Genomic DNA, 13,422 nt, shown 5'->3' on the forward strand with positions numbered 1-13,422 from the left:
GTCTGTAGCTGATAAAATCATGGCCAGCTGCTGGTGACACAGGCATTGTTGTCAGTAGGTGAGGGAAACAGTTTGTATGTGACGCAAAGATGTCAATCTGTAGCTGACAAAAACCTGGCTGTCTGTAGGTGACATAAACTTGGCCGTCTGTAGGTGACACAAATATGGTCGTCTGTAGGTGACACAAACTTGGCCGTCTGTAGGAGGCATAAACATGGCCATCAGTAAGTGACACAAATATATGACCGTCTGTAGGTGACACAAACATGGCCGTCTGTAGGAGACATAAACATGGCCATCAGTATGTGACACAAATATATGACCGTCTGTAGGTGGCACAAATCTGGTCGTCTGTAGGTAACACAAACATGGCCGTTTGTAGATGACACAAACATGGCCGTCTGTAGGTCATACAACCAAGACCTCTGCACGTGTCTTACACATAGCGGTCTGCAGGGCACAGAAACATGGCTGTTTGTAGCTTACACAAATATAACCATCTGTAAGTGACACAAATTTGGCCTTCTGTAGGTGACAGAAACACGGTCGCCTGTAGGTCACAGAGAAACCGTCGTCTGCAGGTGAAACAAAGATGCCGGCTGTTGTTAACACAAACCTGGCCGTCTATAGGTGATACAAACTTGGCCGCCAGCTGTTGCCTTTTGCCCTGTGGTGGATGACGCCACAATCATGTCAGTGATTGGTGCTTTTTGAACACGGATTCCGGCTCCAGCCCCACGCCCAATGTGTGCCGCGTGTGACTCCTGACCCGAGGCTGCAAAACCACTTTGGGACGTTCCAAGTTTGTGACAGGCGGTAAATAAATTGATATTTCCAACTTCCTTTTACAATAAAACATTTACTTTCCTAGCTATCAATAGTTCAGAAGAAAATGACCAATTTCATGTCAAATCAAATCAAATCAATAATCTTTATTCTTAATTCTTCAAAACTCACAAAGTAACTTGGACAAAAAGAACAAAGTAATACCACATTACTGTTAGAATACAGCAGGGCCAGGCACTAGTTATCCACTCAGTGACTGCCCGGAGTACAGAGTGAGATCAGAGGCTGAAAATTACTTACCAGAAGTGTGGAATATGAACAGCAAAAAAAAATTCAGTACACATTAAATAACAACATGTAAAATAAATTGAAGGTTGTTCTCATTGGTTGGCTAAAATTTGCTGTTACAGATCCCCCAACAGATACAACAAAAACAACTTTCTGTCAATACATTGCAAATCGATGTAGGAGCAGGAAGTTCTGTGACAGTTCAGGGACGGGAATCTACTTCTTACACTTATTGCTGCCAACAAACTGCAGCTGTCAATCTTCGGCACTAAGCTCTGGGATCCACCCCTATACATTACTGGCTCTCTACCGCACCTTTGTTCTGTAACCTCCTGTGAAGCACCTTGGGATCTTTTACTCCGTTAAAGACGCTGTATAAATGTAAGATGTTTTTGCTGAGAGGCTGAGATGAGGTGGACCCAATGGAAGGAATCTCGTTAGGAGCACAATAAGCAGCACAGACTAGTTGGGCCGAATATCCGGTTTCAGTGCTGCTTAATCTTTTAATATAAGCACCAGAACTACCGCTCAGCTCTGCCTGCCTTCCTATTGACGTTGCTCTTACTCTGGAAGCTGCAAGTGAACTGATGCACTAAATATGCAAAAAGCTAGTGGTCCTGTCCCGAAAGACAAGGTGAGAACTCTCAGTCAGAAATGTTGCTGCGTTCTAAAAAAAAGTGCTTGCCCCGCCGATGGTTCTATTTTCAGATCACCAGCGATTCCTGATGTAATACAGTTGATGGCATTCTGGGGTAAGTATTAGATTTATGGGCTGGAAACACTGGGACCCGAATCTGGGCTGCGCTCAGTTGTTCTGCTTCTTAATTAATTGAATAATTGAGGCAACCGGATATTTCCCCGCACTCTTCAACTGCTCTCTGAACTTGGACTGGGTCACCCCATAAATAAATGTGTTTGTGCAGCAACTTAAATTCTGCAGCATATATCCGACTTCATTAAAGATAGATATAGAATCATTGTGATAATTGGAATCTACACCTCTAATGTAATAGTATATGAAATATATTACATATACCGACCACAGAAGTATGAAGCTGCCAGATATGGTGAAGAGTAAAATCACAGACTTCCTTCTGCTCTCCATCTCTGGGTCACTGCGATTCTCTCCCTTGCTCTCACCCCTCAGTACCTTACGGACTCGACTGGCCACTAAAATGTGTCTGACTGTCAGAGCGTTGAGCAACAAAATGAAAGCGAATGGGAGCAATGGAGTTAAAATTGTGTCAAGCCAGTCATATTCGACCCAACCGGGCTCAGAATAATAGCTTGGTTTTACGTAACAGTACCATGGCACATTGTCGATTATCTCTCCTGGTTTAAATATAAAGTAGAAGGGAACGTTTTTTAAACAGAGCAGAATGCAGGTTGTTGCCAGAACCACAGTCGCAGTTTTCTCAGTGCAATATTTTGTTTTCAGATTCTGGCAACAAATGGCCACAAATCGATCGAAGGTGAAAGTGACGGTGAACCAGACAGAACAGTCTGTGGCTGCACCGACCAGGACAGTGCGAACACTACACACAGGAGTGATGTCCAGGAAACACATTGGGAAATAATACCAATTGATCTGGTTCAGTATGACCTCAGTGATGATGACCAGTAGATCTGCCGCTGCCATCGCCACCAGATAGCGAGTGGTGCAGGTGGAGAGCCCACACTTTCCCCGGGACAGGATCACAATCGCCACTAAATTAACTGAAAAAAAGAGCAGGGAAAAGAGAATGCAAACTACTGATCAAACATTCTCCGTATCTGGGCCCAGAGAATATGGGCCGTATTTTATAACCAAGAACGGGTTGTTTTTTAGTCGGGTCAGAGATTATCAGGTTTAAATCTCCATCCGACCACAGCCCGCCTCCAGACCACCTGCTTCCGAGTTTAACAGATAAATCGGACCAACATCCTGGCTCGTGATTGGACCGCCCCCGGATTTGCAGAACCCTTCCCGTGTTCGGGGATCAGATCACACCCTGGTATTGGACAGCCATCACCCCCCGGGGCCGGGGGATCGGAAAAAAACCCAGGATCGGCCACCCAGCATCTCAGGGCCATGGACTTGGTCCTGCGATCTTCTCCAGATTCCTCCCCCCCCGACTGAAACCCAAGCTGGCCAATCCCGCTGACTTCATGCAGGGAAGCTGTCAACGACAAAACTATAACCTGCCTACCGAACCCGCCTGGTCGATATCAAAAGCACAATATTAAGAATGCTGTAACTCTGATAAATACAGATAATGATGTGGACACACATCAAGTCAGGCATCATCTGTGGAGAGAGAAACAGTGTTAACATTTAAGTTCGACTATCTTTCATCAGAACTGAAACATATTAGATATTAACAGTTTTAAAGCAATGATAGAGCCAGAGAAAAGTAGGGGAGGGGAGGAAAGAACAATTGAGAGGTCTATGCTGGGGTGGAGGGCAGAAGTGATCCAGGAATAAAATGGATAATTGGTCAAGGGAGATAGGACAATTAAAGAAATAAAAGATTGGACCAGATCAGGAATAAATGGCTGTAGCAGAATAACAGAGGGGGAGGCAAGGACGGAAAATCTGTAAAAGAGGAGAAGGTTCCAGTGGCCAGGGAATCTGGCAGAGAATGGTGGGTGGACCTCAGATATACGCACCAGCCTTCATCCTGCCCAAGACTGGTGTGCCCGCAATCTTCCAGCCACCACATCAAGCTCACGGCTAGCTGGTCAGAGACAAGGGCTACCTGCTCTCCATCTGGTTCATGACTCCCCTCTGCAGACCCAACGCCCCTGCCCAGCAGTCATATAATGAGCGCCATGCTGCCACCAGGAACATTATCGAGCAGACCATCTGCATGCTGATGCAACAGTTCCACTGCCTTAACCGATCGGGAGGAGCCCTCCAGTATTTGCTGGAGCGGGTGTCACATGTCCTGATGTTTGCTGCATGCGCCACAACTTGGGAGCCCAGCCCTTGCCACCTGGGATTACGGGAGCACCTCAGGAGGAGGAAGAGGGTGAGGAGGATGTGGAGGAGGAGTTCGAGGAGGAAGAGGAGGATGAGGACCACGAGGAGGTAGACGAGGAGGAGGAGCAACAGGAGAGAGGGAGGAGACATCCACTCTATCAGCCTTCCAGAAGGGCGGTCCATGACCAACTCAAATAACTGACATACGAATGAAGTATACCACAGATCTCCATTGCTCACCACATCACCATCTTTACTTCAGGCCATATCACAGCGCAAAGAAGAAGTGAGAGACACCACTCAAGGATCAAAAGTTAATGAATAAATTTATGAATAATCAGTGAACACATACTTAATAAAAATGAATTAACTATTCACGCCTGTGCAGTCGCTGGGTGCTTCTCGTTACTGTGTATTTGCCCACGCCAGTTCTCCTACGATGTTTTGACCTAGTGGCTGCTGCAGGACTGGTGGAAGGCTGCTGAGTTTCCCTGCGGGATACTTAAGGTGGTCTTGAAGAGCGACTCAACCAGCTCTGGGCCTGGAATGGCCAGCTAGAGACTGCACCACCTCAGCACGGGCGGCAGTTGTCTGGGCTGGCTGGATGACAGGCAAAGGCTTAGTGGCATTTGTGGGAGCAGGAATGTTGTGATTTTGGAGAAGACAGCAGGTTCTTGCTCCACTGATGCACTGACACTCTCCCGGGGCAGCACCACATCATCCCAAGAAATCTGTTGGAACACAGATTGTTGACCTGCTGAGATATCGTGAAAGCTCTGGTCGACAGTGATAGACTCAGCCACGATGGCAGCTGTCAGAGCTGAGACTGCATGGCACCTGTCTGAGTTTGGATACCACCAAGAAAACACTGCATTACAGCACTAAACGTTGTGTCACTTCTGCCTGTGCTGCAATGGAAGCTGCCAGCTTGCCATTCACAGGCGTCTTCGGGTCTGGGACTCAAGGTCTCTCTGGGAATCTACCATTCCTTGCAGACTGGAAATGATGGGATACAAGGTGTGTGCAAAGCATTGTGCAAGTTTGTGGGCGGACTCCTCCATGCTCCTTATCATTGCCGATGTGATTTCGGGCAACCTTGCTATTGCACCTATCATCTCCCTGTGCATGCCCATCACCATTCTTCTAGCAGCCTCACCATCGAGGTCCTGATCTGAGTCCTGTGCAGCCGAACTCCCAGTCGAACTCGCCCTCCTGGGAGATGGGCCCCGAGCTACCCTTTCCCCCTTGCCTTGCTGCAGCCCACTCGTCACCGGTGCCTTCCCTTCTGCAGATCCGGCGACTATACTAGCCAGTAAAGAAGGAGTAGTGCCAGTGTCTGAGCTGGTGACTAAGGGAGAGAGAGGCAATGACTCGGTGTGTTCTTCCTCCTCCTCTTCTTCCACCTCGCTCTGTATAGTGCCCTCAGGGACAGGCTGCTCAGCTGCTTGCTCATTACTTTAAAGCTTACTGGCACAAGAGTCATGCTAAGGTGAGGGGAGGGGACAGAAGGGGAGAAATGCATGCATACAGTCTGATTAGGGGGAATGTGTGAATGGCTTGTGGCGTGAGGGGGAAGAGGGATGTTGGAAGAAGGATTAGGATAGAATATACCGTTGTTGTACCCAAGGGGGTCAACGTCGCCGGTGGCCACGGCATCCGCCACCTGGCGCCCAATAATCTGCAGCACTCGTTTCTCCAGCGCAGACAGTGGTTAGGTGTCGACTTGGACACCGCATGCGCGCTACTGCCCCCTCCTGTTCTGAACGACCTTCGAAAGGAAGGAAAGGAAAGGAAAGTGTGTGAGTGATTGTGGAACAATGTGATTGGCTGATGTGCTTGCCATCGGTGTATAGGTGTCTTTGTGTGCAAGGTGTGAGATGTGGCTGTGAGTGTTGGTAGATAGATTTTGTTGGTGGTTGAGTGCTGCGGGTGTGGTGCTTTTCGTGGAGTGTGAAGATTGGTTCAGATGGCGGTACATAGATTTGTAAAAGCATTCACTCACCCTGTCCACCCAAGTGAAGTCGCTAAATTTCTTCCTGCACTTTGTGCGGATCCAGGGGATGACAGTTCTGCCCAAGACGTGCTGCGCTACTTCCCTACCCATGGGGCAGAAGGCTTCTGGCGAGGGCCTTCTGCCACTTGCTGGGTAGTGCACCGCCATCCATCTCTCCACAGCGAACACCAATGCCTCCAATGTTTAATCGCAGAATCTGCAGGCACTCTCCCTGGGGCATGGATCTGCAATGACTACAGCTGCTTTAGTCCTCCAGCTCCTTTTCCGTGACCTGCTGAAGCTTGCTGAGGCAGCTGCACAGCCAGCCATGCTGAGAATGAAGTTCTGCAGCATCAATGATCCTTCCCTTCCAGAACAAGAAAAAGCCTGCGGCAATCATGACTTGTGATTAGAGTGCTACTGATATTGGTCCACCCTTTGAGTGTAATGCCAATGAGCTTGTGGTTAAAAACTTGAAATAGATTTCCAATCATTTATTTGAGCATTGTGCATGAATGTTGCATGCTCGCTAAAGCATTAGCGCCTGACACTAATTCTCCAACTTTTCTAATGCTACAGCCCATTCCTAGGCTATGATGAATTTCTAGCCCTCTGAATCATAGATAAGAACTGATCTGTCAAACATTAATCAGTTTCCGAAGTGCAATAATCAAAAACCACAGCCTAATATTCATCCTGACTAGTAGACAGATAATGAAATTCAGCACTCATGACCCACAGGCTTACAGGAACGTGTTGGGGGAAGTGGAATATTCAGCACTAAAACAACTGAAGTGCTTACAGTAACTACTCTTAGTGTAAGAGAAGTATTTAAACCTGTTTCTATTCTTGCAGCTCAATATCAATGCATTTCACTTCATACGCGTTTTTAAAACATCTTTACCCAAAAGCAAAAATATTCTCTTTCGCCATCAATTTCGAACATAGGATTTAGGAGCAGGAGTCGGCCACTCGGCCCTTCGAGCCTGCTGCGCCATTAAATAAGATCATGGCTCATCCGGTTAGTCCACATTCCCGCACACCCCCGATAACCTTTCGCCCCCTTGCTAACCGAGAATCTATCTACCTCTGCCTTAAAAATATTCAAAGACTCTGCATCCACCGCCCTTTGAGAGAAAACATTTCTCCTCATTTCCATCTTAAATGGGTGACCCCTTATTTTTAAATAGTGACCCCTACTTCTAGATTCTCGCAGAAGAGGAAACACCCTCGCCAGATCCACCCTGTCCAGACCCCTCAGGATCGTATATGTTTCAATCAAGTCACCTCTTACTTTTCTGAACTCCATCGGATACAAGCGAAGACTGCACAAACTTTTCTCATAAGACAACCCGCCCATTCCAGGTTTTGGTCTAGCAAACCTTCTCTGAACTGCTTCCAACGCATTTACATCCTTCCTTAAATAAGGAGACCAATACTGTACACAGTCCTCCAGGTGTGGTCTCACCAATGTCCTGTGTAACTGTAGCATAACCTCCCTATTTTGTATTCAATTCACAGAATCACAGAAACCTCACAGTGCAGATAGAGGCCATTTCGGCCCATCGAGCCTGCACCGACACATATCCCACCCGATCCCCGTAACCCCTGCACCAATACATATCCCACCCTATCCCAATAACCCCACGTATTTAATCCCCCTAACACTAAGGGTCAGTTTTTATCATAGCCAATCATCCTAAACCGCACATCTTTGGACTGTGGGAGGAAACCGGAGCACCCGGAGAAAACCCACGCAAACACGGGGAGAATGTGCAAACTCCACACAGACAGTCACCCGAGGCCGGAGTCGAACCCGGGTCTCTGGCGCTGTGAGGCAACAGTGCTAACCACTATGCCACCGTGCTGCCCTCGCAATAAATTATAACATTCTATTAGCTTGCCTAATTACTTGCTGCACCTGTTGCGCTTCATGGACTAGGACATCCAAATCGCTCTGCATCTCAGAGCTCTGAAATCTCTCACCATTTAGATATTATGCTTCTTTTTTATTCTTCCTGCCAAAATGAACAACTTCACATTTTCCCACATTATGCTCCATTTGCCAGATCTTTGCCCTCTCACTTATCCTATCTATATCCCTTTTTGGCCTTCTAATGTCCTCTTCACAATGTATCATCATACCTAACTTTGTGGCATTCGCAAATTTAGCAACAATACGATCGGTCCCTTCATCCAAGTCATTTATACAAATGTACAATTTTGAAGCCCAGCACTGATCCCTGTGGCACACCACTCATTACATCTTGCCAATCAGAAAATGACCCATTTATGCCTACTCGCTGTTTCCAGTTAGCTAGCCAATCTTGTATCCATGCCAATATGTTACCCCCTACAATATGAGCTTTTCTTTTCTGCAATAACCTTTGATGTGGCACCTTAACAAATGCCTTCTGGAAATCTAAGGAGAGTACATCCACAGTTTCCCCTTTATCCACAGCACATGTTACTTCCTCAAACAACTCCAATAAATTTGTTAAACATGATTTCCCTTGCACAAAACCATGTTGACTATGCCTGATTACTTTGAACTTTTCGAAGTGCCCTGCTACAACACCTTTAATAATAGTTGCTAACATCTTTCCTATGACAGATGGTAAGCTAGCTGGCCTGTAGTTTCCTGCTTTCAGTCTCCCTTCCATTTTGAATAAAGTTACATTCGCTATTTCCCAATCTAAAGGAACCTTCCCCGAATCTAGGGAGATTAAAAAAATTAAACGCAACGCATCAACTATCTCACTAGCCACTTCTTTTAAGTCCCTAGGATGAAGTCAATCAGGCCCGCGGACTTGATAGACCGCATCTCCAACAATTTGCTCAGTACCACTTCCCTGGTGATTATAATTATCTTGATTTCCTCCCTCCCTTCCATTTCCTGATTTCAGCTATTTCTGGGATTTTAGTTGTATCCGCTATAGTGGAGACCGATGCAAAATACCTGTTCAATTCAACAGCCATCTCCTTATTATCCATTATTAATTCCCCAGTCTCACTTTTTATAGGACCAATGCTAACTTTGTTAAATCTTTTCTTTTATAAATATCTATAAAAACTTCTACTATCTGTTTTTATATTTCTAGCTGGCTTTCACTCGTACACTAATTTTTCTCTCCTTATTAATCTTTTAGTCATTCTTTGCAGTTTTTTACATTCTGTCCAATCCTGCCACCCATCTTTGCGCAAGTTTCAGCTTTTTCTTTAAGTTTAATATTGTCTTAAAATTTTTAGTTAACCACGGATGGTGGTTCCTCCCCTTGATATTTTCCTTTCTCGTTCGATTGCATATATTGTGTGTATTTTGAAACATCCCCTTAATTGTCTGCCACTACAACTCTATTGATCTATCACTTAACCTAATTTGCCAGTTCACTTTAACTAGCTCTGCTTTCATGCACTCTTAAATGTCCTTATGTAAGCTTAAATTACAAGTCTTGGACCCACTCTTCTCTCTGTCAAACTGATTGTAAAATTCAATCATATTATGATCGCTGCTACCTAGGGGCGCCTTCGCTATGAGGTCATTGATTAATACTATCTCCTTGCAGAACACCAGGTCTAATTTAGCCTGCTCTCTGGTTGGCTCCAGAACGCGATTTTGTAAGAAACTATCCAGCAAACATTCCAAGAACTCTTCATCGGTGCCAACTTTGCCCGTCTGATTTTTCCAGTCTATATGCAGTTTAAAATCCCCTGATTATTGCTGAACCCTTCTGAGAAGCTCCCATTATTTCTTCCATTTATACTCCATCCTACCATATGGGTACTGTTAGCTGGCCGGTACACCACTCCCACAAGTGACTTCTTGCATTTATCAGTTCTCATCTCTACCCAAACCGCTTCTACATCCTGGTTTCCTGAACTTAAGTCATCACTCTCTATAGTGCTAATACCATCATTAATTAACAGATCCACCCTTCCAACTTTTACCACCTTCCTGGCCTTCCTAAATATCATGTACACTTCAATATTCAGGTCCCAATCTACATAACCCTGCAGCCATGTTTCTGTAATGGCTATCAAATCAGATTTATTTATTTCTATTTGCGCTTTCAGTTCATCTGCTTTGTTTCGCATGCTAATTCCGTTCAGATGCAGTGCCTTTAGTTTTGTCTTTATATTACTTTTGTAACCTCTAGCCTTATCTGTTAATTTGCTCTTAGCTGTGTACTCTCTATAATTCCTGTCAATGTCTGTTTAACATTTTCCACGTTAATATCTTTTTCTATTGCCTTGTCTCTAATCTTTAAATTACAACATCTTCCCTAATTTGATCCCATGCCCCCAATATTTAGTTTAAAGCCCTCGCTACTACCCTAATTATACGACTCGCCAGAACACTGGTCCAAGCACAGTGCAGGTGATGACCGACCCAAATATAGATATCCTACTTTCCCCACTACTGGTGCCAGTGCCCTAGGAATTGAAACCAATTTCTCCCACACCAGGCTTTCAGCCACGCATTCATCACTCTTATTTTATTTACGCTATGGCAATTTGCTCGTGGCTCGAGTAATAATGCAGATATTGTTACCCTTGATGTTCTGCTTTTTAGCTTAACCCCTAGCTGCTCATACTCTCTCAGCAGAACCTCTTTCCTAGTACTACCTATATCGTTGGCACCTACATTGACCACGACCACTGGCTCCTCCCCCTCCCCCTGCAAGTTCCTGTCCAGCCCAGAGCAGATGTCCCGAACCCTGTCACCGGGCAGGCAACACAGCTGTCTGTAATCTCACTCTTGGCAACAGCGAACTGTTTTTATTCCCTGACTATGCTGTCCCAAATTACTGCTACATTCCTATTAACTACCCCCGCTTGAACGGCTTCCTGTATCTCGGTGCCATGGTCAGTTTGCTCATCCATCCTGCAGCCACCACTTTCATCCATACTGTTCGCAAGAACCTCAAACCTGTTGGACAATTGCAAAGGCTGAGGCTCCTCCACGTCCTGGATCCCCATACCTGCCTCACTCGCAGTCACATACTCATGCCCTGGACCACTGACCAAATCAGAAGACACTATCCTAAGGGGTGTGACTGCCTCCTGGAATAAAGTGGCCAGGTAACTTTCCCCCTCCCTGATGCATCGCAGTTTCTGCACCTCGGCCTCCAGCTCATCAACTCTGAGCCGAAGCTCCTCGAGCCGCAGACACTTACCGCAGATGTGCTCATCCTGGATCACGCATCCAGTAGCTCCCACATACTGCAGTCGCCACACATCACCTGCCCTGCATTAATTATAGAGGTTTAATTACTTTATTTTTATTAATTAATAAACGATACTACTTTTAATAAGATTTGTTACTGATACAAATTAGTACTATTGAAACCTTACAATTACTAATAAATGTTCTTGGCTTTAAATGATAAGGGCAGTGAGCAAAATACTCACCAACCAATCCTTTAACCTTTTCCCTGTGATGTCACCTATTATTTTTCTCCAAATGCGGGGAGCGGGAGCGGCGTGGTGCCACTGAGCCGAACGTCCGCTGGTTCTCCGTACCCTCTTGTAAAGCTTTGTAACTCCTGCTATCCTGGAAGCTGACAAAGATAGAAAAAGAAAGGAACAGCTCCCTCCCCGAACTCCCTCTCTCACCAAACTCGCAGCTCTACACTCTGTTCCGAGCTGCACTTCATAATACAAATGGAGGGGAGAAATCAGTCACCTAAAATAGTGATTACAAAGTCGAACTGAATTCTTCCACGCCAGTTAGTGATCCACACTCAGTAAGATTCTACAGTGAGAGATACTCCAAGTAATACATATTCACTGGGGTCAGGTGTTCCACTCCAGTTAGTGATCCACACCAGTAAAATTCTACAGTGAGAGATACTCCAAGTAATCCATAGTCACTGGGGTCAGGTATTCCACTCTGGTTAGTGACCCACACTCAGTAAAATTCTACAGTGAGAGATACTCCAAGTAATACATAGTCACTGGGGTCAGGTGTTCCACTCTGGTTAGTGACCCACACTTAGTACAATTTTACAGTGACAGACCATTGCACTAACACCTTTTCTCAGAGACATTTCCCGGAATGAGGACTGATTTAACTGTACATCATATTCCACTAATGGCAATAACTTGATCATTCAGAGAGCCTGTGCGCTACAAACAGGTATATTTTCAGTTCAGGAAATGGCATTAAACAGGTTGTGTCAAGACACTAGACTTAACGAAATTACCAAACACTGATCGCAGGTCTGTAAAACTATGTCCACTAGACGAGCATGTAACATTATCAGCCAGAGAGCTAAAGCAGAGAACAGCTCACACACAGATTTACACAACTTCAATGGTTATTATCACTTACCAGGAACTCCAATGACGGCAAGGATCATGTAATATATTTTCTGGACACTCTCAAATGTGTGATACATTTTCTGTGTGAAGCGATGTGTCCGTGTTGCAGGCAATCTCTCTGAATTATACTCTGAGCCGAATCCCACAGCCTTTCATTTATACCCTGCGCGATCTCCACGGGGAGATTGAGGTTGCAACATTGTTAAAAGGTTGAACAAACAAGTTACGACAGCCAAGTTAATTCCCTGTTATAATGGAATATATTTAGCGCTGAGTTTTAAATTGAAAACCCCAAAGACTTGAGAATTCTGATCATATTAATTAACCAATGGAAATTGCAAGCTGTGTTCTCCCAGCACTAGGTTTGTTGTTTCAAACACCTTCAGTACATCTCATATCTCATATTGTTTCTGTGATGTCCTTCATGCTGTTGTGCTCATTCAGTAATCAAACTGCAAATGCTAGAGTGCCCTCTCAGTGCAGCACTCTGGGCTGGGGCTGCGCTCTTAATTTTCCCATGTCCTAAACGACCATTACCTCTGAAACCAATATATACGCTAAAACTAATGAATCTATTAAACCAAATAAAAATAAAATATCTAATAAAGCGCATCAAACTAATACAGCCCCTCAAGCTATTACAGTCTCTCAAACTAATACAGTACGCTAATATAATAAAGCACCACAAACTAAGACAGCCTCTGAAACTAATACAGGATCTCAAACTAATATAGACCCTCAAACTAATACAGACCCTCAAACTAATACCTCAAACTAATACAGCCCCTCAAACTAATAAAGCCCCTCAAAATAATACAGCCCCTCAAACCAATACAGCCCCTCAAACCAATACAGCACCTCAAACTAATACAGCCCCTCAAGCTAATAAAACCCCTCAAAATAATACAGCCCCTCAAACCAATACATCCCCTCAAACCAATACAGCACCTCAAACTAATACAGCCCCTCAAACTAATACAGCCCCTCAAACTAATACAGCACCTCAAACTAATACAGCCCCTCAAACTAATAAAGTCCCTCAAACTAATAAAGTCCCTCAAACTAATAA

The 13,422-nt window shown here is 45.0% G+C and overlaps 1 protein-coding gene across 1 annotated transcript; it reads right to left on the reverse strand.

Annotated features, from left to right (window-relative positions):
- Window positions 1-912: 912 nt before the first annotated feature.
- LOC147087909 (putative G protein-coupled receptor 139) lies at window positions 913-12,549 on the reverse strand. Its single transcript, XM_085977846.1, has 2 exons — window positions 12,364-12,549; window positions 913-2,790 (listed from the first exon to the last, which is right to left on the reverse strand). The coding sequence occupies exons 1-2, from the start codon at window positions 12,428-12,430 to the stop codon at window positions 1,880-1,882; spliced, it is 978 nt and encodes a 325-aa protein (XP_085833972.1). The 5' UTR covers window positions 12,431-12,549; the 3' UTR covers window positions 913-1,879.
- Window positions 12,550-13,422: the final 873 nt, after the last annotated feature.

This window comes from Somniosus microcephalus, unplaced genomic scaffold (genome assembly GCF_052327205.1).
Source record: "Somniosus microcephalus isolate GS21.2 unplaced genomic scaffold, FLI_Smic_1.0 unresolved_chr5, whole genome shotgun sequence".
Lineage (NCBI taxonomy): Eukaryota > Metazoa > Chordata > Chondrichthyes > Squaliformes > Somniosidae > Somniosus > Somniosus microcephalus.